This window comes from Zootoca vivipara, chromosome 12 (assembly GCF_965207765.1).
Source record: "Zootoca vivipara chromosome 12, rZooViv2.hap1.1, whole genome shotgun sequence".
NCBI classification, from domain to species: domain Eukaryota; kingdom Metazoa; phylum Chordata; class Lepidosauria; order Squamata; family Lacertidae; genus Zootoca; species Zootoca vivipara.
The window spans coordinates 48,619,900-48,645,233 of NC_142595.1; the positions used below are offsets into that span (position 1 = coordinate 48,619,900).

General features: G+C 48.0%; 1 protein-coding gene across 2 annotated transcripts; it reads left to right on the forward strand.

Annotated features, from left to right (window-relative positions):
* The first annotated feature begins 214 nt into the window (after positions 1–214).
* Positions 215–23,538, forward strand: IRF9 (interferon regulatory factor 9). Of its 2 annotated transcripts, XM_060281869.2 has the most exons (10): positions 215–262; positions 2,671–2,769; positions 4,942–5,130; positions 6,424–6,610; positions 9,369–9,499; positions 11,877–11,979; positions 13,743–13,823; positions 16,610–16,957; positions 21,746–21,858; positions 22,897–23,538. In XM_060281869.2, the coding sequence occupies exons 3-10, from the start codon at positions 4,942–4,944 to the stop codon at positions 23,017–23,019; spliced, it is 1,275 nt and encodes a 424-aa protein (XP_060137852.1). In that variant the 5' UTR covers positions 215–262; positions 2,671–2,769; the 3' UTR covers positions 23,020–23,538. The 2 variants fall into 2 exon arrangements, with proteins under 2 accessions (XP_060137852.1, XP_060137851.1); XM_060281868.2 differs by lacking the exon at positions 2,671–2,769.
* The last annotated feature ends 1,796 nt before the right edge of the window (positions 23,539–25,334 follow it).

Sequence of the window (25,334 nt, forward strand, 5' to 3'; positions counted from 1 at the left end):
GGCAGGGGAGCCTGAAACTGGCGTGCCCTCCTCTCTGCTGCCCCCTGGAGGCCGGAGCGGCGGCGGCGGCGGCGGCCACGTGATTTATGGGAAAAGAATCGGAGCCGGGAGAAATGGGCGAGGGAGGGCGGGGCAGAAGGAAAGGGGGCGTGGCGACGCCCAGAGGGGGCGTGGCGAAGCCCAGCTCAGCTGGGAGGACAAGTCGCTACACGGTGTGTTTTGCGAAGAGGTTCGCTGCAGGAGGGGGACTTGGAGATCAGAGGTGGGACATCACTTTTTTATATATAGATATATTTTCCTTTCCTTTATCATTCGACTTTCCTGCCTTAATTTTCTCCTGTCGCCTCCCCGAGCGCATTTACTCGGAAGTAAGCCGAGTCCAATGGGGCTTTACTCCCTGCAAAAGTGCTTGCGGAGGATCGCAGCCTTCCTCGCTACTGTACTCTGCTGCAGAGACCACGGCCAGATAAGAGTCTTTGCACCAGTGCTTTATATAATAAGCAATATTCTTGCTATTATTGTTACTGATCGTGCCGTAATCCGGGTGTTGGGGCCGAATTTTAATTTATTTTTATTATTTGTCTTACTTTCAAGGAGTCCCATTGCAATCGACGGGGTTTAACGGGAGCCATGGCCAACTTTTAAGTTCCGAGGGGGGCGAGGTCTGAATGGATTGCCTTTACCGAGCAATCCTTAGGGTTGCCAGACTCAATAGAGAACAGGACATCGGTGCCTTTAATTGTCCTGCTCTCTTTTGAGTCTGGAAACCCAAGCAATCCTGCGCGCCGCTTTTCATTGTGTTCAGCGAAGCTTTCTGACAAGGGAAGGCGCTCGGATTTGCTCCGTCCTTATGGTGTTGGAAGAATCTATTTGTTTTTAAAATTGATGTTTTTATTAACAAAACTAACCAAGGAAGAATAAGGAAAAAGAGGGGGGGGGAATAGAAGGGATAATAGAGAAGGACATCCTCTGCTGTCCGCCGAGTCCGTAGTACTGTAGTCTCTTAAATCTCAGGGTTCAGAGTTCAAGTCCCACTTTGGGCAAAACATTCCTGCACAGCAGGGGGGTTGGACTAGATAACCCCCCGGGGGCCCTTCCAGCTCTATGATTCTATGAAAAGGCAATAAATAGCCAACGATCCATCTATCTTAATTTAAACATGTTGTTGCACGCCACCCCAAGAAGCCGGGGGTTCCAGGCACTTAGGTTCACACATGTATACAACCTGAGCCTACGATGGAGGGATTCGCAGCCCTGGCAGATCCCAGAGGATCTAGCTCCAACAGCCTTGGATCCCAGCAGAGATCAGGCATGGATGGCTCTGTCTCTCAGCTGCTTTCTGGCACAACTCTGACTTTTGCCTTTCTAAGTGGCTCTGTGCCACTTAGCGGGGGACCAAGCCATTCGCCCTCTGGCACAGAACCACTTCCTTTGTTCCCTTAAGGCGCCATACCAAGAAACTTCCCCCCAGCTATTACAGCCATTGAATCCTTGCTGGATCCAGGAATTGGGAGGGACTCAGGCTACCCCCCCCCAAAAAAAACCCTCACAACAATTAAATTCAATATATGCCATCCAGATGTTCAGACCCGCACAAAATGGCCGTTTAGAAGGAATCTGTAATGCTGCACGGAGGTGATGCGTGTTGGAAGATTCTTTGATATCCTCGCTTTAACACGGTTTCCCTTTTCTTTTCCACATTTCCACCCCACCTTTCCTGCTAGAAGCTGAAGGTGGTCCTCCTCTCCCCCCCGCCTTTTGCCCTTGCAACACCCCTGCAAGGTAGGTTAGGCTGAGAGAGGCAGCGACTGGCTCCAGTGAGCTTCATGTCTGAAGGAGGATTTGAACTTTGGTCTCGCAGGCCTTCGCCTGGCGCTCGAACCACTGCACCACCCTGCCTTCGTTTCCTGTTTTTATCTCTCTCATGCTAACTCCTTCCTTCTCCTTTTCCTTTTTAATGCATGCAACACTTGTTTCTTTCCTGTAATACTAATATGTATGCTGTAGCCTTTTATTTTCTTTGGCTGTTTTGTCCTTGCCTTTCCTATGTCTCTCGTTCTCCCCAGCTACAGAAAGCAGATTTAAAAAACACACCATTAAACAGGCCTAAAGTGGTACGAGATTATTATTAAATGATAATTGGTGTGGGTGCGTGTACACTTGAGGACGGGATGGCGGTGGTGTAATCGCAGATCCCGAAGGATCTGGTGTTGTCCGCATTATCCGAGCAAACTTTTGTAGATTTGCAGACTGGTCCTCCGCTGGTCTACTCGGAAGCAAGCCCCTTTGAAGAGGATTCCCCCCCCTGTAGTTTGACAATGCAAATAGGGCAGCTGCTTCGATTGCATAGGGAATCTCTAATTTTAGGGAGGAGAAATAATAATAATAATAATTTATGATTTATACCCCACCCATCTGGCTGGGTTTCCCCAGCCACTCTGGGCAGCTTACAACAGAAAAATGAAATAAAATAATCTATTAAACAAGAAAGATCCAAAAACATATGGAGGACTACAGTTTGAGGAGCACAGGCTGTAGATTTAGGCAAAACCACGAGATCCCAAAATATGCATAGGGATTAGGCCTGGGCTGTTGCTGTGAGTAACAATAGCACTATTTATATCTCTCTCTGATATTATGAAAACACAATATTGTTATGTCTATTTACAGGTTGAGCCTAGATGGGAAGCACACAGCTTAAACGCTCCCAGATGCTCAACCTTCTGGCCGACTCCAGGGACAAAGCGAAAAGGCTGCTGCTGCTCAGAGGTAGTAGCACCTGCCTTGCATGCAGAAGGTTCTGGGTTCGAGAGACGCCCTTTCTGAAACCCTGGAGAGCCATTGCTGCCAGTCAGTGTAGGCAGAAATTCTGAGCCAGGTAGATAACCGATCTGACCCAGCATAGGGCAGCTTCCTAAATTTCAATGTTTACAGAGCCCCTCTCTTAGTCTGCCTCAAGCTACCCTCCCTCCAAGCCTCCTGGATCACATCATCCTTTAGCTCGGGGCGTTGGCGGTGAGAGTTTCGGAGGCCAGCTATTGACAGCAACCAGTCAGCCTCCCTCAGGACGGTAGCAAGCTGGGCAAGTGTGCCAGAATTACTATCAAGGCGTTTGCCAGGATCCATTTACTTTCCCCTTTCTGCTAGCATCCCGCCTTGCAGCAATATTACATTCTGCAATTTGATGTTGTTAATCTAATAAGGAGAAGGTTTATCTCCCACCCGACGGGACACACTTTCTTTTTCAGAAGCCACGGCACAATAATTGCAAATAGTCTGTGCAGTGTAAGGGAAGCTGTTTTGGAGTGTGTGTGCCTCTAAGTGTTTCTTACATGTTTTGCAACTCACGGAGGACTACAGGAAAGCAGCCTTGTTCAGAGTGAGGCCCTTGGATTCTAGTCCAACCCGTGGCAATGCAGGAATCTCAACTAAAGCGTCCATGGCCCCGATCCCCGAACTCTAGGCCTTTCTCCGTGTTCCTCCTCTGTCATAGGCCCAGAGGGTGGCAACACGAGAACGGGGCCTTTTCTGCAGTGGCTCCCCATTTGTGGAATGCTCTCCCCAGGGAGGTTCGCCTGGCGCCTTCATTATACACCTTTAGGCACCAGGCAAAAAATGTTCCTCTTTAATTGGGCCTTGGGCTGATTGACACCTGATGCCCTTTTAAAATGTGTTTGGGGGGGGGGTTATTGGGTTTTTATTATATATTTTGTGTTGTTATATTGCAATTTTATGTGGTATCTGCCCTGCGGGTATAGGGTGGTATACAAATATAATAATGTAATAATAATAATAATAATAATAATAATAATAATGTGGTGCCATGGTTCTCAAACTCCTTGGTACTCAAACAACTTGCAACCCAAACACTGCAAACCCAGAACTGAGATGTTCCTTCGCTGCCTAGATCTTCAGCTATGGAAAAGACACACAAACTTTTCTTTCTTTCTTTCTTTCTTTCTTTCTTTCTTTCTTTCTTTCTTTCTTTCTTTCTTCTACTTTTACATGTGTCCTTTTTTCCTGAACAGGCCTGCACGTCCCCCTCTTCGAAAACTCACGGAAGCCTTTTATTTTATTTTAAACGATCAGACTTCCTTGTAGTCTGGCAGATACCTGGCAGAAGTTTGGGCCCGGTGGTTTCTTGGTCCGTTCCAAACCCCCCCCCCCATTCAAAATGACACAAAACAGTACAAGGAAAAACCATGGGTGTCAGTCAAAAGGTACAAAAGCGGTTTCGATATTACAGATGTAGCCACGAAGCCGGAAAGAGTCGTTGGCTGCAGAGGACCAAAGCTCTTACAGAGTTAATGAAACAAAGTAAAGATGAAACAAAGGCCTCGAAAGTGTCTTTGTGGGTTTTGCCACATATCGCATTACAGTGTTGCGTGGGTTTGTCAACCAAGACCAAGTGCCATTTGTTTGGTATGAGCCTCGATTCTCGCGCTCCCGTCCCAGAGCTCTTTGGTTTGCCCTTCGCAGAGCCACAATTCCCGGCGCCCTCAGCAAACTACAGTTCCCGGGATTTTTTTTGGGGGGGGGGAGATCCTTTGTGCAGTGTGTACACAGCCTACACCCCCAAAAGAACGGCGGGTTAAAATAGGTGGGTGGGTCTTGCGACATCGGACGATTGGCAGGCAGCCGCCCCACCTACTTGCCAAAGCTAGGTCCACAGTGGTGGTGGGGACCCACTCAGGATTCCAAAAGATCCCCCAACCCTTTAATTTTTTTCAAATGAGGTGTTAGAAACAGACGTATTAAGTGCCTTGGGGTGGGCTGGACTAGATGCCTCTTGGTGTCCCTTCCAACTCTGCGGTTTTATTATTGCACCTAGTCTTTTGGGAGGGCCAGGTGCCCCCCCAGCTCTCCCTCCACGCCTTCCAGGGGACCCCTCCTCCCCACCAGCGGCTGATTTCTGTATCTCGTCTCTCTCCCCCGTTAAAGATGGCGACGTCTCGGCGCGGGGCTCGAAGGACCCGCAAGCTGCGCCAGTGGACCGTGGAGCAGGTGGAAAGCGGTCAGTTCCCGGGGGTGGTCTGGGACGACCCTCCCCACAAGACCATGTTCCGCATCCCGTGGAAACACGCAGGGAAGCAGGAATTCCGGCACGAGGAGGACGCCGGCTTTTTCAAGGTACTGTACCTGCATTTCGGCGGGTTGAGCTAGATGACCCTCAGGGGTACCTCTCAATCCTGCAGCTCTATGATTCTGGCAGCACCGGGACCCACAGGAACGGGGCGGCGGTGGTAGTGGGGAAGGCAGAGACTTGCCGGCAGTGTGGTGGTCGTTCAGAAGCATTTCTGGCTTTCTGCCTCCCCGTCTTCCTGGTTTATTTGTCAATCTATTTACTGATTTTGTGTCCCGTGTGGAAAGCACGATTCTGCCGCTCCTTGCAGCCCTGTGAGGTAGGTTAGGGGTCCCCCGGCGAGATTTGCGGCCGGGCGAGGGTTTGAACTCTCTGGCGTTCCTAACCACTGCTCCACGCTGCCTCTCGGTTACGATCAGGGTTACCATACTTTGGGGGTCTGAGCTGGCGAGGGGCTGACCAGGAGCGAGACCTTGGGGGTCGTAGGAGATAACTGGGTGAAGATATCGACCCAGCGTGCGGCAGTCGTGAAGGAGTGCAGATTCCATGCTAGGGATCTTTAGGAACTGAAAATAAAATAAAATGGTTTCATGAAGACGTTGTACAAATCTAGAGCTGGGCTGGAGTGGGGTTCTGGTTGAGTCTCAGACCTGTCGGCTATTTTGCTGCAGCGTTCTGGGCTAACTGCAGGGTCCAAACCAGGCACCAAGGAATCGCAAGGGAATTATTCTTAACTTAACTATAATTATATTGATTTATATTACCACCACCACCCAGACGCAAATTAAAACGACGCAGATGGAATGCAAGCAGCTGAAAACCATATGAAAAGTAATTGTTGAAAAGTAATTGACCTCTAATAGAATTGAAACAATATACAAAACAAATCTATTGAAAGAGAGATAATGAAATGGCACAAATTGTTGTTGAAATGTGAAGGTTTGCCTAGGTTTGGACTGGATGGCTCATTGATGGCATTGATACGATGAGCACTTGCGGAGCACTCCGTCGAAAACCACGTTGCAAAGCAACCTTTTAAAATCCTCACCTCAAAGTTCCAGAACTTCTATTAGGATCGGCCAAAACGTTGCAAAAGTAGCACGCTTCTGAGCCGTGGTTCTCGCCGAGGTTACAAACCTACGTCCGGCCTGCATTGTTTGGGACTGCGATGGGGCGTGCTCCCATCATGGCGCCGGGGGGGGGCAGGATGGGGGTTGGGTGGGAATCCCCGCAGGTAGAAATGTAGCCTCTCAGGGAGAAGTGCGGGCTGCAGAGGAGCGTTGTGGGCGAGATGCAGTTGCAAGGAGGCTTGACCCTTGCGCCTCTTGTCTCTTTCCCAGGCCTGGGCCATCTTTAAAGGAAAGTACAGGCCGGGCGAGCCCCTCGACCCTGCCACTTGGAAGACGCGCATCCGCTGCGCTTTCTCCAAGAGCCCCGAGTTCGAGGAGGTACCGGAACGCTCCAAGCTGGGGACCGCAGAGCCCTACAAGGTTTACCGCCTAGTGCCGATACCTGAGCAAGGGCTTGGTAAGGACATTGGCCTCCAATTCCCCCGCCTTCTTGAAGTTTCTATACCCGAGGAACGCCCTGCACCCCAAAAAACTGTGTTTCCCTGTGGGGTAATGTGAGGGGGGCCATATAAGCCCACCTTTTCTCAGAGGAAGGAAATTCTTACGCCATCTAAAGTGGGGGTCCCCGCTCCCCACCAGAGAGGTTTAACATCCAAACCCTCTTCCCAGGGAACGATGGGAGTTTTAGCTCTCTGGGGGCAATGGGGGTCCCCTAACAATTCTCAGCACCTTTATCAAACTACAGTTCCCAACAGGGTGGATACGATTTAAATTACTAGTCAGTAAGACTTGATTTAAGTCATTTTTTTCATTTTTTTTTACAGAAGGACTCATTCTTGCTGGCACCATCTAAATATTTACAACCAGATGAAGGTTTCATTTTTGGAATAATAATTTTTCAGAGTAGTTTTTACAGTGACATCAAAAATCACTGATCCAGTTATACTATTGGAAATACATAAACAGATAATTATGAAATTATTGTGAGGTTTGATAAGTTAACTGTTTACATTTGGACAACTTTTCTGCTGCACTTTAATAAACACTTCCTTAATAACAATTGAAACAATTTATTTACCGTAACTAAAACAATCACGTTATAGAATATGTATCTGTGTTTGTTAACTGATGTGGTTAAAAAAAAATACAACACCACAATTTAGACTGAGTTTTAGCACACATGAAAAACTTAAAACAAATCCTTATTTCCTGATGAATAGCGTCTGGACTCTAATGTAACTTAAATAGGAAACTATCTTTAGAGAGATTTTTCCTCCCAAAGCACTTTATTTTCTTTTATTGCAGCGTTTACTCTTGAGCCTTTTCTTCTCCCAAAGATATCCCACAAGGCAGCGGAGGTTTAGGAATCAGAGCTTTCCTTCTCTTGGACAGACTCCCTTCCCAGGTGGACGAGCCCCATCTGCCCCTCACTTTCCTCTACATCAGGCTTCCTCAACCTCTGCCCTCCAGATGCTTTGAGACTACAACTCCCATCATCCCTGACCACTGGTCCTGCTAGCTAGGGATCATGGGAGTTGTAGGCCAAAAACATCTGGAGGGCCGAAGTTGAGGAATCATAGAATTGGAAGAGACCACAAGGGCCATCCAGTCCAACCCCCTGCCAAGCAGGAAACGCCATCAAAGCATTCTTGACATATGGCTGTCAAGCCTCTGCTTAAAGACCTCCAAAGAAGGAGACTCCACCACACTCCTTGGCAGCAAATTCCACTGCTGAACAGCTCTGACTGTCAGGAAGTTCTTCCTAATGTTTAGGTGGAATCTTCTTTCTTGTAATTTGAATCCATTGCTCCGTGTCCGCTTCTCTGGAGCAGCAGAAAACAACCTTTCTCCCTCCTCTATATGACATCCTTTTATATATTTGAACATGGTTATCATATCCCCCCTTCTCTTCTGCCCCTCATTTTCCTCTACATCAGGCTTCCTCAACCTCGGCCCTCCAGATGCTTTGAGACTACAACTCCCATCACCCCTGACCACTGGCCCTGCTAGCTAGGGATCATGGGAGTTGTAGGCCAAAACAACTGGAGGGCCGCAGTTTGGGGGTGCCTGTTTTAAAGCTACCCTCCTGGGTACCTTCTTCCATATGTGATGGGCATGTAAAATAGCAAAAGGCTTCTGGGAGATGATTTATAATGAAATTGAAAAATGGTTGAAAAGTATTTTTTTAAAAAACAAACAAAAACTCAGAATCCTTTCTTTTAGGAATAGTGGGCTCAGATATCTCTAGAGATTGGGAAAAACCTCTTCACATCCCCAACAAGAGCAACCTGAATAGTTTATGCTCAGAAATGGAATGGGGAAAATGGCAGATGAAACTGATGGAATATGCAGAAATGGATAGTTTTCCTGGTAGACTAAGAAGAGAGCATTAAGGGAGACTTTTTAAGATTGTGGGAGGGGGGAGAGAATTGTGGAATTATTGAAGAATGATTGCAAGCGTCTTGAGACGTCAGCAGGATTAGAATAAACAAAGCGGTAAAATTATAAGCGAAGGGGAAATTGGGAAAGATAAAATAAGGAGTATTTAGAATATGCCAGGTGGCGCTGTGGGTTAAACCGCAGAGTCTAGGGCTTGCTGATCAGAAGGTCGGCGGTTCGAATCCCTGTGACGGGGTGAGCTCCCATTGCTCGGTCCCAGCTCCTGCCCACCTAGCAGTTCAAAAGCACATCAAAGTGCAAGTAGATAAATAGGGACCGCTCTGGCAGGAAGGTAAACGGCGTTTCCGTGCGCTGCTGTGGTTCGCCAGAAGCAGCTTTGTCATGCTGGCCACATGACCCGGAAGCTGTCTGCGGACAAACGCCGGCTCCCTCGGCCTATAGACCGAGATGAGCGCCGCAACCCCAGAGTCAGACACGACTGGACCTGATGGTCAGGGGCCCCTTTACCTTTACCTTTAGAATATGCAACAGCAGCACAGGTAAATCGAAACGAACCATGGAAGTGTGGGGAAGGGAAGTCAGCGTTTAATGTTTAATGTGTGGTTTTCTTGATGTGTGCAGATTTGTAAAATTGAAAATGATAAGCGATATATATACTAAATAGAGCTACCCTACCCTCCCCAGCTGTTGCAAATCAGGTGCTGGTTTGCGTGATATGTTTGCGCAGTAGAGCCCAGCTCCTTTTTGGGTTAGGGAGTTTTGTCTCTCTGCATGGAGCCTAACCGGCTGCCCTGTGTGTCTTGCCTGCTTTCAAGGGACCCAGGCCAAGGCGAGGAAGCCAAAAGCGCCCTGGCCGGAATCTTCCAGTAGGTCTTCGGAGAAGGAGAACGGAGATCCTGATAGCAACCTCCCTCAGGCTCCAGCCGCCGCCTGCAGCTTGAAGACGGTGAGTGTCAGAGGAGCGAAAGGATGAGATGCGATAGGAACACTGGCATCTGGAGATGCTGCCAGGATTCGAACGTGGGGCCTGCTGCGTGCAAAACCCGGAGGCTCTGTGCTCCAAACTGCAGACCTTCCCCCCCCCCTAAAATATTCCTAAGTGGTTCGCAGTGGTTACAAGCAGAAGGGAACAAAACGCCATTAAGACAATGAAATAGTGCACATCAAAATCAATTTTGTTTGTTTTTTAAAAAAACGCATTGCAGAAATTATGTCATTTAGAATAATGCAGTCAATGAGAATATCAAAGTAAGCCTAGGCAAATAAAGGAATTTCTGATTGAAGTTTAAAACTTCCCAAATCTATTTCCGGAGTGTTTCGATGGGGGTTGGGGCCACAACCAAGGAAAACTTGCCTTCCGGAGGTTTCTAACCCATCAAGACTCCCAGCAGGGTCTCCTCTGATCAATTTTCCCCCACTCCGCCATTTCCTCTGGAACAAAATCACATTATTATTATTTTCAACTTCCTGGCTACTATCCCACTCTCCCCCATTCACAGTCTTCACACACACACCCTTTATTTCACCTATTCTCTTAGGTGAACCTTTGCCAACCTGCAACTCCCATAAGCCCCGGGCAGCGCTTTGAGCGCAAGATCATAGAATTATAGAGTGGGAAGGGGATCCCCAAAGGTCATCTAGCCCAGCCCCAGCGACACAGGAATCATTTGCACGACATGGGTCTCGAACCCGTCACCCCAAGATCAAAAAAGTCCTGTGTTCTACTGACGGAGCTATCCCAGGAGATATGAAAGGATTAGATGTGACGGGAACATAGGAAGCAGGCCTTTCTAATATGTATCGGCAATATTTCAGAAGAGAGGAGCTGGAAACGGCTGCGTCGATATAGGGATAGATGGAGGATATATATATATATATCGGTATGCAGAGGTAGCTAGATTACGACCCTGCTTCCTAGTTTGTGTGGACCTGACCCCCTGGCGTTCTGCACCTCCCTGCTTGAAGCAAATTGTGGTATGAGTGGGGTGCTTGGGTCTGTATTAAAAAGGACAGGGCAACAATACAGTGGTCCCTTGGTTCTCAAACAACTTGGAACCCAAACACTGCAAACCCGGAAGTAACTGTTCCGGTTTGCGAACTTTTCTCGGAAGCTGAACGGGCTCCATTTTGAGTGCCACACTTCCGCTTTGAGTGTTATGCTGAGGTCTGTCTGTTTTTGCTATTTATTTTGCGTTTTTGTTTTTGCGGCTCTTTTTGTTCTGTTTTTGTGACTGTGTAGCACCCAGTGCTAGGGCTTCCCCAGGGCCGGCTCTAAGGCAAGGCTGGGTGGCGCAATGCGGCAGGTCGCCAGGGGGGCGCTGCGCTGCTTTGCCCATGGCAGCCGCACTGCAAAACGGGGCGCGGGGGGGGGGGCGGAGGGATCTTCGCACCAGGGTGCCAGATACGCTTAAGGCGGCCCTGGGCTTGCCGATCGGAAGGTCAGCGGTTCAAATCCCCATGATGCGGTGAGCTCCTGTTGCTCAGTCCCAGCTCCTGCAGTTCGAAAGCACGTCAAAGTGCAAGTAGATAAATAGGTACTGGATGTACATTTCCAAAATATAAGATATAAAACAAATAAAATAAAACAGGCATAGGCAAACTCAGCCCTCCAGGTGTTTTGGGACTACATCCCTGCATACCTGCCAAGTTCCTCTCTGAAAAATAAGGGACCGGACCGAAAGTAGCAGACCAGAAGTAGCGCGGCGGCCATTTTGGAACTGGGCAGAGCATGCTCAGAAGTGACTTTTGATGCTGCTGTGCCCAGTTCCAAAATGGCCGCCGCACCAGAAGTCGCGCTGCAGCCATTTTGGAACTGGGCAGAGCAGCATCAAAAGTCGCTTCTGAGGATACTCCGCCCAGTTGTCAAATGGCCGCCGCGCCAGAATAAACCGGGGGGAAACAAAAAAATCCGTTTTTTTTCGGCTGGGGACAGCTGGAAAAACGGGGGTTTCCTGGGGAAAACGGGAGACTTGGCAGCTATGCATCCCTGACCACTGGAACCCAGTTCAGCTACTGACTGATTGATTGTGTGACTGCAGTACATTGTTTATTGCTTTCATTTTATGGATCAATGGCCTCATTCGATAGTGAAATTTCATGTTAAATTGCTGTTTTAGGGGTTGATTTTAAAAGTCTGGAACGGATTAATCCGCTTTGCATGACTTTCTATGGGAAAGCGCGCCTTGGTTTTGGAGCGCTTTGGTTTTGGAACGGACTTCCAGAATGGATTATGTTTGAAAACCAAGGTACCACTCTTTACCACTGTGAGGCGTGCGTGGAGCCTTTGTATGAACACACACTAATATCTCTCCCACCCCTGCCAGGAATCGAGCTCCACGTTAGAAGCCATCTCTAGCCAGGCCCAAAACACATTCGCCGCTTTGGTCGTCCCATATGGGGAGATGAACCCTCAGTCCATGGAGTCAGGTGGGGCAATTTGCATTTCCCTCTGTTTTGTGTCTCTGATCGCGGTGCAAAGAAGGGATCCCCATTTCTCTCCCTATTCACCAACACAGGGGCACACATACCCTTTTTCCCACCCCCCGCCAGGAAGTGATCTGTGCTTAACAAAACCTCGCAGAGCAGGAGATCTCTTCCAACCTGCTTCCTGGAAAATAAGTGTCCGCTCGAACTGAGAGAAGACGTTCGGCCTCTCGCTCCATGGAAAGAAACTAGAGGCGTGCCGAAATGTTTGACGCACCAATGAAACATGCATTTAATGCAATGTTTGTACCACTTTAAACAGCTGCGGCTTCCCCCGGAGAATTCTGGGAGCTGTAGTTTGTTCAGGGTGCTCACAGAGCTACAGTTCCCAGAGGAATGGAGTTTAATAGGTATCGCCCTTCCCAGCTCCTGGCAACAGGAATTATGGATTGGTTTACTTTCCCCCTCCTTTCCCTGCTCTTCTTTTAAATTAATTGCAGAGGGTCCAGAAAGGTAGGCAATGGATTATGGCACCATTTGTTCATTTCTAAGGTGCTAGTCCTCATTGCTGCTGTCTAAATTCCAGCGGCGTACGGGGAACTGGCTGTGATGTGAACCTGATTACAGGCATTCTCTTCCTTGTTAACATTCTACTGTTTCCAAATATCCCCCCCTCCAACATTTTTAATAAATGTTGCAGTTTCAACAAAGCCTGCTTCTCTCTCAAATTTGAAAATGCTAAAAAACCAAAAACACACAAGCAAGGAATAATCAGAGCAAGTACGAAGGAATATATAATCTTGGGGAAATACGTGATATCAAGAATAGAGGAACTGTTGTGGGCTGTCAAGGTACTAAGACCATTATAATTTTAAATCTTTCTTTCCTGCCTGTTTATAAAAACCCACAGTACATCAGGAAGAGGCTAGCTACTCTCCTTCGTTCGTAAAAATAACAAAATAATGCCACATTTGCCAAAAGCAAATGATTTCTACATAATCTTAAACATGTGTCCATTTCTCAAGTAATTCTGTCTCCCAGTGCTTTCGGTAACCAGGAATTTGTAGTTATTCCAAGCCCCAAAATAGACTCTGCCGTTGATTCCAGAAAAATGTGCCGATTGGGGGCCGTTGGAACAACGTTCTGAATGTGGAGGAAGAACTGAACCTTGAGATTTAAAAAAACAGACACGAGGCTTGACCAGCAAGACTCTTGGGGGGGGGGAGAGTGCGTTTTCACTCACAGCCCCCAGGTCGTTTTATTAACAAAGGAATTTCAACACAGCATCCGTAAAAACCAATCAAATTCTCTCTGGACATATCCCAAAAAATCCCCACGTGGGACAGAGTCAGGAAACCTTTGAACTACAAAGACTAATAGGCTTACTTGAGGCTACGAAGAAAGTTACTTTCTTAGCTTTATGGTAGGAAGGATGCCTTGAAAGGATGCCTGGCAAGCAAATGGTCCGTGGTACATGACTGACAGGCATGTAGAAAACGGCAGAGATGCAATGCCCTGTGAGATTTGATCAGAAACTATTTCCCATGAATCAGACCCAGTCTAAGGATGCTTTCACCACTGACATGATGGCCTGCTTCATTTTCGTAATTCCTCAGAGTAATCCCACATGACCACCACATCCTACACACCCGTCCCCATGGCACGGGGAAGACCATTTTTGTGTTAACGCCTTGGGAAACGATTGCTTTATTCTGTGGGAAGGCTGGCTCCTCATTTCCTCTCCCTTTTCTGCTTCTCCACACTAGCGCTGGCTGTGAACGAGATTGCTGCCTTCCACCAGAACCCAGAACCCGCCCAAGATGTGCCCATTTCAGAGACTGTTAGAGGTGAGATGACGGAAGCTGGTGTCTTAGCTGTGCAGCGGCCTTGGAAAGGGTCTATAAGAAGGAACTTGCTCCATTCTTGTAACGATCCTATTGTATGCAATATTAGCCTGCTCCTTCATTTCCCTGTGGTTTTAAAAATGTTGATCATTGCTTTTTTAAAATGATATTCTGCTGAAGCAGCCCCGGAGCCACTGTTAAGAGGCAATAGAGTCCCAGGCATGGCCAAACTCTGCCCTCCATATGTTTTGGGACTACAACTCCCATCATCCCTAGCTAACAGGACCAGTGGCCAGGGATGATGGGAGTTGTAGTCCCAAAACACCTGGAGGGCTGAGTTTGGCCATGCCTGTGACGGTCTCTGAATCTAGGCGACAAATAATATTTTACTTCTGTGTGTCGGAGGTTAACTCCTCCAGCTTTTATTGGAGCCGGGGCTATGCAAATGATGTTGTGGGCAGTCCCCTTCAATGGGAGGAGCTTATATCCCACCTCCCCTCCCAACGAGCTCATGGGGGCAAACGTGGTTCCTCTCCTTCCCCCAATTTATGCTCTCAACAACCCTGCGGGGTAGGTCAAGCTGAGGGGTCGTGAGAGCCCCCAGGTCATGCAGGTAGCATCATGTGATCTAAGTGAGAATCCGGACCCTGCTGTCCCAGGTCTTAATCCCGGAGAACATAGATTTGCTGCCATACAGTTGGAAGGTGAGGAGGAATTAAAGAACCTTTTAACGAGGGTGAAAGAGGAGAGCGCAAAATGTGGTCTGAAGCTCAACATCAAAAAAACCAAGATCATGGCCACTGGTCCCATCACCTCCTGGCAAATAGAAGGGGAAGAAATGGAGGCAGTGAGAGATTTCACTTTCTTGGGCTCCTTGATCACTGCAGATGGTGACAGCAGTCACGAAATTAAAAGACGCCTGCTTCTTGGGAGAAAAGCAATGGCAAACCTAGACAGCATCTTAAAAAGCAGAGACATCACCTTGCCGACAAAGGTCCGTATAGTTCAAGCTATGGTTTTCCCTGTAGTGATGTATGGAAGTGAGTGCTGAACCATAAAGAAGGCTGATCGCCAAAGAATTGATACTTTTGAATTATGGTGCTGGAGGAGACTCTTGAGAGTCCCATGGACTGCAAGAAGATCAAACCTATCCATTCTGAAGGAAATCAGCTCTGAGTGCACACTGGAAGGACAGATCGTGAAGCTGAGGCTCCAATACTTTGGCCACCTCATGAGAAGAGAAGAAGCCTTGGAAAAGACCCTGATGTTGGGACAGTGTTCTCGAAGCTACGAACATGAGTTTGATCAAACTGCGGGAGGCAGTGCAAGACAGGAGTGCCTGGCGTGCTCTGGTCCATGGGGTCACGAAGAGTCGGACACGACTAAATGACTAAACAACAACAACAGTTGGAAGGTACCACCAGCGCTCATCTAGTCCAACCCCCTGCAAGGCAGGAACCCTAACTAAGGAATCTGTGACAGGTGGCTACTCGACCTCTGCTTAAAAACCTCTGTGAAGGTGAACCCACCTGTGAAGGTGTGCACCGGCTGGGGTTGATGGGATTTGTAGTCCAGTGGGGGGCACCAGCCTTCCATCCTGGGATGAGGTGGCATCCAGCCGGGTGATATAGAAGAAGGCCCACCCATTTGTCCCTATGGCAACAGAGCTCGCTCTTTCAAGATGCTATTGATGGTACATAGCTGCAGGGGATGAGATTGCCTTATCAAAGGAAGTACTGTTTTAAGGGGACAGGGGGCGGGCAGGTGTGGGGGACTCCCTGGTCCTGAATGGGGTAACTGTGCCCCTGAAGGACCAGGTGCGCAGCCCAGGAGTCATTTTGGACTCACAGCTGTCCATGGAGGCACAGGTCAATTCTGTGTCCAGGGCAGCTGTTTATCAGCTCCATCTGGGCCGCAGGATGAGACCCTCCCTGCCCGCAGACTGTCTCGCCAGAGTGGTGCATGCTCTAGTTATCTCTCGCTTGGACTACTGCAATGCGCTCTATGTGGGGCTACCTTTGAAGGTGACCCGGAAACTGCAACTAATCCGGAATGCGGCAGCTAGACTGGTGACTGGGAGCGGCCGCCAAGACCACATAACACCTGTCCTGAAAGTCCTACATTGGCCCCCAGTACTTTTCTGAACACAATTCAAAGTGTTGCTGCTGACCATGAAAGCCCTGAACGGCCTCAAAGGCCCAGTATACCTGAAGGAGCGTCTCCACCCCCATTTGTTCAGCCTGGACCCTGAGGTCCAGCTCTGAGGGCCTTCTGACGGCTCCCTCACTGTGAGAAGTGAGGCTACAGGGAACCAGGCAGAGGGCCTTCTCGGTGGTGGCGCCCGCCCAATGGAACGCCCTCCCGTCAGATGTCAAGGAAACAATCTGACTTTTAAAAGACATCTGAAGGCAGCCCTCTTTAGGGAAGCTTTTAATATTTGATGTTTTATCATGTTTTTAATATTCTATTGGCAACTGCCCAGAGTGGATGGGGAAACCAGATGGGCAGGGTATTTATTATTATTATTATTATTATTATTATTATTATTATTATTATTATTATTTGTTGTTGTTGTTGTTGTTGTTGTTGTTGTTGTTGTTGTTGTTGTTGTTTTCATCTTACAGATTCTACCCTCACAGAAACAGGCCGGGAAAGGCCCCGGGGATATCATGCAGACTGACCCCCCCCAAAAGCCCTATAACAGCTCTCATAATCCTTATTATTTGTACGCATCCTGTTTGGGGAGGCATTAGCTGACCCCCTCATTTTCCCTCTTCTCTTCTCCCTAGGGAACTTCTTCGTCATCCTGTCTGTCACCTACGGCGGCAAGCAGGTCCTGAAAAGGTTGCTGCCGGAGGGCGAGTTCCTGGTCACTTCTGCCGCAGCCCCTCCGGGAATGTCTGCCAACAGCATGCGCCGGGTCGTGCTGCCGCCCGCCTCTAGTGTCGAGGACCCCCAGAAGGAGGCTGATGTCCACCGGCTGCTGGAGGACCTGGAGAAGGGCATCATGGCGGCCAGCAACATGGAGGGGATTTTTGTTCAGTGCCGCGGCCGAGCCAGCATCAGCACCCAGCCCCTTGGGAAGTTGCCGAGCAACTCCTTCCTTCAGTTGTTCAGCACCAAGGCATTTAAGTCAGGTGAGGCTGAGCCAAAGGTGTTTGGCAAGATGATGATGATGATGATGATAATCTATATATATAAAAATGTAAAAATCTTGAAATTGTTGCCCGCTATGTTCTCCGTAACCGCTTGACCGATCGTCCTGAAATTTTGACACAACGATCCAGGCCACTCCCCGAGGGTTGCAGGGGACAAGAAATGTCCCAGGGCGCATCACCACCCCCGATCCTTGATCTAAATGTATAGAAATGTTCACGATGCGTACGCAGGGGCCAATGTATGGAGACACAGGGGGGAGGGGACAACAGAGGGCTCAGACAAAAGTAAATACTGGGAAATGGAACCCAGAAACTGACAGCTCCTTCTCCAAGGGTGGGGGCCAATGTAGGAAGATACCGGGGGTAGGGGCCAACACTCCCCAGGGACAACAGAGGGAAGGGTATCCTACCGAAACACAGGGATGAGCCAGGGTGGAGGGAGGAGGGGCAGGATACGTCATGGATCAGGACAGGGTGGGGGGGGGGAATCACAGGAAAAAACCACAGCAACGCGTGGCCGGGTCAGCTAGTAATAATAATAATTTTTTATTTGTGCCCCGCCCATCCGGCTGGGTTTCCCCAGCCGCTCTGGGCGGCTTCCAACAAAGATGAAAATACATTAAAATGTCACACATTAAAAACTTCCCTGAACAGGGCTGCCTTCAGATGTTTTCTAAATGTCAGGTAGTTGTTTATTTCCTTGACATCAGATGGGAGGGCATTCCACAGGGCGGGCGCCACTACCGAGAAGGCCCTCTGCCTGGTTCCCTGTAGCTTTGCTTCTCGCAGTGAGGGAACCGCCAGAAGACCCTCAGAGCTGGACCTCGGGGTCTAGGCAGAATGACGAGGGTAGAGACGCTCCTTTAGGTATACTGGGCCTTTGAGGCCGTTTAAGGCTTTCAAGGTCAGGACCAACACTTTGAATTGTGCTTGGAAACGTACTGGGAGCCAATGTAGGTCTTTCAGGACTGGTGTTACATGGTCTCGGTGGCCGCTCCCAGTCCCCAGTCTGGTTGTCACATTATGGATTAGTTGTAGTTTCTGAGGTCCAGCTCCGAGGCCTTCTGAGGGTTCCCTCACTTGGAGAAGTGAGGCTACAGGGGACCAGGCAGAGGGCCTTCTCGGTGGTGGCGCCCGCCCTGTGGAACGCCCTCCCATCAGATGTCAAGGTGATAAACAAGACATCTGAAGGCAGCCCTGTTTAGGGAAGTTTTTAATATTTGATGTTTTATTGTATTTTTTAAATATTCTGTTGGGAGCTGCCCAGAGTGGGCGGGGTATAAATAATAAATTGTTGTTGTTGTTGTTGTTGTTATTCCCACATGCCGGGGTTTATGTTGCCAGCCTTTGTGTCCGTCCCATTTGCAGAAATCTTTGTAATCCAGGGTTGGTTTTCCAGTGGGCCTGGTGCTGGAAGCCAACTCCCTGTAGAGCAGGCTTAGGCAAACTTGGCCCTTTTGGGACTACAACTCCCATCATACACAGCTAACAGGGCCAGTGGTCAGGGATGATGGGAGTTGTAGTCGCAAAACATCTGGAGGGCCAGGTTTGCCTATGCCTGCCGTCGAGCCATGTCCTTGGGGATCCTGCCATCTTCCATTCTGTGGACATGACCGAGCCAGCTCCACCCTTATTCACACATACAAATTCCCCATATAGGCATTCTTTCCCTCTCTCCATTTATCCCTTCCTTCTCTTTCCCCACCACAAGTGACAATTAGAGTTATGGGAGGGAGGGGAGTTATTCCCAGTGGCATTAATGGGAGCTTCCCACCCCCCGCCAAGCCAGATTGCTGAGCAAAGTTTAGGGCGGTTTTTTCCCTCTTTTTATCATACGTGCTGGTCTTGTAGTAAGGTTAAAGGTTACTGGGAAATGATATATAATGAATTGGAAAGGATGTTTAAAATAACGTTTGTAATAACAAACCCCAGAAGCTGTTCTTTTGGGACTTATAGTGACAGAACTACCTAAACTGTATAGAAACTTATTCATGTACAGCGGCAAGAATATTACTTGACCCCAAATGGAAAGAAGTAGAAGTCCCAGCAAAGGAAGAATGGATACGAAAACTTGTGCAATATGCAGAAATGGCGAAACTTACTGGAAGAATAAGAAACTTTTTTAAAATAAATGAATGGAAATGGTTTATGGAATATTTACAGATAAATTGCAAACAGATACGGTAAAAACACTGGCAGGATTATTGTAATAACCTGCCGCTTCCTAAGAGTATATAGATTTAAAGTTGATGAATAAATGAAGAAATCAAGTTAATTTGAACATGCAGAAGATATTAAAAATATATTTAAGGAACTGCAGTAAGAGGGGGAAGGAAGCTGGGTAGGTGGAACAGACGTGCGTTATGGCTCTCCAGGACGTGGCTAAGTAGCGTTTGGAGGAAATCGCAGCATGGGTAAGGCAGAAGTTGGAACGGAACAGTATTCAGGCCCAGCATGCCCAGTCAATCGTGGCGCAGACGTTTTGGGAAACAGCGGTGGGTTTTTAGAAGCAAGTGATGGGAAGGACGCTGTCAAAACGGCGACCGGCCTATGCAGTTGTTCGAGATTTCTGGAGTCCTTTCAATGGTTTTTTCAGTTTTTTCTTTATTTTCTGTCTGCTTGAATCCTGGATGTCAGACAATCCTGACCTATAGGGAAGCTATAGGCACCGTAAAGGTAAAGGGACCCCTGATGCTCATTTCGCGTTATTGGCCGAGGGAGCTGGCATACAGCTTCCGGGTCATGTGGCCAGCAGAACTAAGCCGCTTCTGGCGAAACCAGAGCAGCGCACGGAAACACTGTTTACCTTCCCGCCAGAGCAGTACTTATTTACTTGCACTTTGACGTGCTTTCGAACTGCTAGGTTGGCAGGAGCTGGGACCGAGCAATGGGAGCTCACCCTGTCGCAGGGATTCGAACCACTGACCTTCTGATCGGCAAGCCCTAGGCTCAGTGGTTTAACCCACAGCGCCACTCGCGTCCCTATAGGCACCTTAAAAAGCCATTTCATCCAGAATGTAACCAGAGACCGGCCCCCTAGACCAGGCATCCCCAAACATCGGCCCTCCAGATGTTTTGGACTACAATTCCCATCATCCCTGACCACTGGTCCTGTTAGCTAGGGATCATGGGAGTTGTAGGCCAAAACATCTGGAGGGCCGCAGTTTGGGGATGCCTGCCCTAGACAGAATCCACTGCGTTCTCAAGTAACACATCCCAGGGAACATGAAGCATTTTCCTTTCACTGCATTGAACTCTCTAACCTTTTTCCAAAATTCAAAAACGATAATGGAAATGCACTTAAAAGAAACAGAATCCTTGGGGTTTATTTTTTTCTATCTCTTGCTTTTCATTATTGATCTGGGCGTTTACTGCTTTGAGTTTTCACAATGTGCATGCCAGGAACAGGCAGAAATCTGTTACAGTAATTTTGTTTCTGAAATGCCCCCCCGCCCCGAATTTGTTCCTCTCTTTTACTATGTTCTTGTCATTTTTTATATTCTGGAGAGAGGGAGAGAGAGAGAGAGAGAGAGAGAGAGAGAGAGAGAGAGAGAGAGCGCAACGTCTTCTCTAGAGATGGCCCAAAAAGCTGTACAGTAGTTAATCTTTTGAGACCTTGAAGTTTTCACAATAGGAAGTGAAAGTGAAGTTTTCACAATGGGAAGTTAATTCAGTTGCCACATCAAAAAACCAAATACGTACCCCAAGATCCATGCCCGAATTGACCAGTTACACCCCCATCGTCCCAATACTCCTTTACTTGGAAGCACGTTTCATTCAGTTTGGTCAGATTCTATGTAAAGGGCTCCCTAAAAACGAGTATGATTCTGTGTTTAAGTCTGGCGCTGGCTGGTGCCTTCTAAGCCTCACATGTGGTTGATGAGTCACTGTTTTCCCTGTGGTTTCCCTGAACCGATACTGTTTGCTGTCTGTTTGCTGATTCATACATGCCTGCTCATCAGTCATCGACAGCTGCAAAAAAGCTGTTCGGTGGGACTAACCAGTGTGCTCTCCTTGCTATCCCAGGCTTCCAGTGTTTTGTGTCTCCCACCATTTAAAAAACAAACAGAACAAATAAACAGTTGGGATCCTAAGGGCGTCAGCTGTTTTGGTTTCACTGGATCAGACCAAAAGCCTATCTATTCTGGCATCCTGTTCTCCATAGCGCCTGTTATAAGAATTTTGAGGTCATATATATATATATATATTAATTGTTCATAAAACATGTACATGAATGTACAGAAACATGTCTGAAGCAGCACAGGAAGACAGGCCTTTCTGACACCATTTTGACTCTCTCTCTGACCAGGTGTTCCTCTGCAAGGAAGAAGGGGGGTGGGGGGAACCTTCTCATTGTCTCAGGAATTAAAGTGATAATCCCTGGCATCCTGATACCTGGGTGCCAGACAAAAGGGTGTGATTAACTTGGCTGGGAAAGTTTTGAAATGTTAAAATGACTGTAAAATTATTGACGTGTAAACCTGAAAATCATATTTATTTATTTTAGAAAAAAAAACCACCCCATACAAATAAGTTTTGGAGGAAAAGCTCCTGTTGGCATGAGTGGGAGCTTTTTAACTTAGCCTAGTTTCTGGTGGGGGCAAAGCTGGGGGCTTGGATTGAAGGCCCTGCAGTTCAGTAGCTCCCTGATTTAGAAAGAGCTGTTCTTCCCCTTAGATGGCCGTAGCATGCCTATTGCCGTATTCATTTGACAAAGCCCGTCCTTCCCGCTCTATCATGCCGCTCTCTTTCGTTTTCCGCCAACAGCACTGCAGGAATACCAGCTGGGCCGTGGGCCTAAGCCTGAGCACCAAGTCACTCTCTGTGTAGGGGAGGAATTGGGGCAGGACTGCGTGGACAGCAAGCGGATCGTCATCCAGGTGAGCGTTGGGAAGGAGCCTGCCAAGAGTGGAGACACAAGATATCTAGTGCAGAGAAAGTAAGAAATAAATGCATTTTGGGTCAACAATGCTCGGGAGAAGGGCTGGAACACACTACGAGACCACATAACACCGGTCCTGAAAGACCTACATTGGCTCCCAGTACGTTTCCGAGCACAATTCCAAGTGTTGGTGCTGACCTTTAAAGCCCTAAACGGCCTTGGTCCAGTATACCTGAAGGAGCATCTCCACCCCTATAGTTCTGCCCAGACACTGAGGTCCAGCGCTGAGGGCCTTCTGGCGCTTCCCTCGCTACGATAAGCCAAGTTACAGGGAACCAGGCAGAGGGCCTTCTCGGTAGTGGCACCCACCCTGTGGAATGCCCTCCCACCAGAGGTCAAAGAGAACAACAATTACCAGACCTTTAGAAGGCATCTCAAGGCAGCCCTGTTTAGGGAAGCTTTTAATGTTTGGTGGATTTCTGTATTTTAATATTTTGTTGGAAGCCGCCCAGAGTGGCTGGGGGAACCCGGCCAGATGGGCGGGGTATAAATAAATTATTATTATTATTATTATTATTATTATTATTATTATTATTATACAAGAGCAGGGGAGGGCGCCGGATGAAGTGTGCTCTGGATTGCCAGATTGGGCCATCATGGCAGAAGTAAATCTTATTTATTTTGTCAGTTTTCTAAGCATCGGGGGCAGAGGTGCATTTTGCGTAGCGTATGGGGAAATCGCAGCAGAGATGCAAGCTGGGTAGGTGGAACAGACGTGCGTTATGGCTCTCCAGGACGTGGCTAAGTAGCGTTTGGAGGAAATCGCAGCATGGGTAAGGCAGAAGTTGGAACGGAACAGTATTCAGGCCCAGCATGCCCAGTCAATCGTGGCGCAGACGTTTTGGGAAACAGCGGTGGGTTTTTAGAAGCAAGTGATGGGAAGGACGCTGTCAAAACGGCGACCGGCCTATGCAGTTGTTCGAGATTTCTGGAGTCCTTTCAATGGTTGCTTTCCCTTCTTCTCCACCACCCACAGATGGAGCAGGTATTTGCTTCGGCTGCAGTCTCTCCTCCCGCGGTAGAACCAGCTGCTCCCCAAGTCCTCGTTGTCCTTTTGGATGCCTCCGCTGAGAATGCTCCTGGGGCACCTGAATGCTGAGATGGCAAAAGGAATCACCTGTCCTGTCCCTCCGATTTTGGGGGCTGCTGACCTGCTTGTGGTACAGACCCACCCGGGATCTTGGAACAGTTCCTCGGAGCGGCACTTCCTACTTTGCTCATTCCTGCACATCGGAACAACTTCTACCTGTGAACTTGCATTATGTAGAAAAAGTGTGAAACACTAGAGGGGAAACACTGGTGGCAATTATTTCCTGGTAGTATCCTGAGATGAGAGCGAGGGCTTTTCCTCTCCTAATTAGCAACGATAAGCTCCTCCTCCTCCTTTTTGCAGTTCCCGGCTGAGGAATGGCTGGGAAGTAATACAAAACCTTGTGGAAACACCCCCCCCCTTTTTTTTTGCCTCCCTCATTCCCGTGCCTACTGAGCTCATGCCTTCTTGCACTTTATTAGTACAGTATCTAGGAAAATGTCTTTAGTATCTAGGAGACTGCCTTTCACGCTTGCTGTGTGGATCTGAAAATATTTGTTTAAATAATAAAGTTTTATTGGAAATGGACACTGGAATCTGGTGTGGGAGCTTTGAATCATGTGGCAGAGAATCCCACAGATTTCACGTTTTGTGAGGGAGTGTTTTTTCTTTATTTTCTGTCTGCTTGAATCCTGGATGTCAGACAATCCTGACCTATAGGGAAGCTATAGGCACCGTAAAGGTAAAGGGACCCCTGATGCTCATTTCGCGTTATTGGCCGAGGGAGCTGGCATACAGCTTCCGGGTCATGTGGCCAGCAGAACTAAGCCGCTTCTGGCGAAACCAGAGCAGCGCACGGAAACACTGTTTACCTTCCCGCCAGAGCAGTACTTATTTACTTGCACTTTGACGTGCTTTCGAACTGCTAGGTTGGCAGGAGCTGGGACCGAGCAATGGGAGCTCACCCTGTCGCAGGGATTCGAACCACTGACCTTCTGATCGGCAAGCCCTAGGCTCAGTGGTTTAACCCACAGCGCCACTCGCGTCCCTATAGGCACCTTAAAAAGCCATTTCATCCAGAATGTAACCAGAGACCGGCCCCCTAGACCAGGCATCCCCAAACATCGGCCCTCCAGATGTTTTGGACTACAATTCCCATCATCCCTGACCACTGGTCCTGTTAGCTAGGGATCATGGGAGTTGTAGGCCAAAACATCTGGAGGGCCGCAGTTTGGGGATGCCTGCCCTAGACAGAATCCACTGCGTTCTCAAGTAACACATCCCAGGGAACATGAAGCATTTTCCTTTCACTGCATTGAACTCTCTAACCTTTTTCCAAAATTCAAAAACGATAATGGAAATGCACTTAAAAGAAACAGAATCCTTGGGGTTTATTTTTTTCTATCTCTTGCTTTTCATTATTGATCTGGGCGTTTACTGCTTTGAGTTTTCACAATGTGCATGCCAGGAACAGGCAGAAATCTGTTACAGTAATTTTGTTTCTGAAATGCCCCCCCGCCCCGAATTTGTTCCTCTCTTTTACTATGTTCTTGTCATTTTTTATATTCTGGAGAGAGAGAGAGAGAGAGAGAGAGAGAGAGAGAGAGAGAGAGCAACGTCTTCTCTAGAGATGGCCCAAAAAGCTGTACAGTAGTTACTCTTTTGAGACCTTGAAGTTTTCACAATAGGAAGTGAAAGTGAAGTTTTCACAATGGGAAGTTAATTCAGTTGCCACATCAAAAAACCAAATACGTACCCCAAGATCCATGCCCGAATTGACCAGTTACACCCCCATCGTCCCAATACTCCTTTACTTGGAAGCACGTTTCATTCAGTTTGGTCAGATTCTATGTAAAGGGCTCCCTAAAAACGAGTATGATTCTGTGTTTAAGTCTGGCGCTGGCTGGTGCCTTCTAAGCCTCACATGTGGTTGATGAGTCACTGTTTTCCCTGTGGTTTCCCTGAACCGATACTGTTTGCTGTCTTTTTGCTGATTCATACATGCCTGCTCATCAGTCATCGACAGCTGCAAAAAAGCTGTTCGGTGGGACTAACCAGTGTGCTCTCCTTGCTATCCCAGGCTTCCAGTGTTTTGTGTCTCCCACCATTTAAAAAACAAACAGAACAAATAAACAGTTGGGATCCTAAGGGCGTCAGCTGTTTTGGTTTCACTGGATCAGACCAAAAGCCTACCTATTCTGGCATCCTGTTCTCCATAGCGCCTGTTATAAGAATTTTGAGGTCATATATATATATATAATAATGGTTCATAAAACATGTACATGAATGTACAGAAACATGTCTGAAGCAGCACAGGAAGACAGGCCTGACTGACACCATTTTGACTCTCTCTCTGACCAGGTGTTCCTCTGCAAGGAAGAAGG

Bases quoted from the DNA above. Each gene is read 5' to 3' on its own strand.
- IRF9 (XM_060281869.2), top strand. From the start codon at position 4,942: ATGGCGACGTCTCGGCGCGGGGCTCGAAGGACCCGCAAGCTGCGCCAG. The intron at 6,611-9,368 runs GTAAGGACATTG...CCTGCTTTCAAG, and splicing joins GATACCTGAGCAAGGGCTTG to GGACCCAGGCCAAGGCGAGG. The intron at 13,824-16,609 runs GTGAGATGACGG...TCTTCTCCCTAG, and splicing joins CATTTCAGAGACTGTTAGAG to GGAACTTCTTCGTCATCCTG.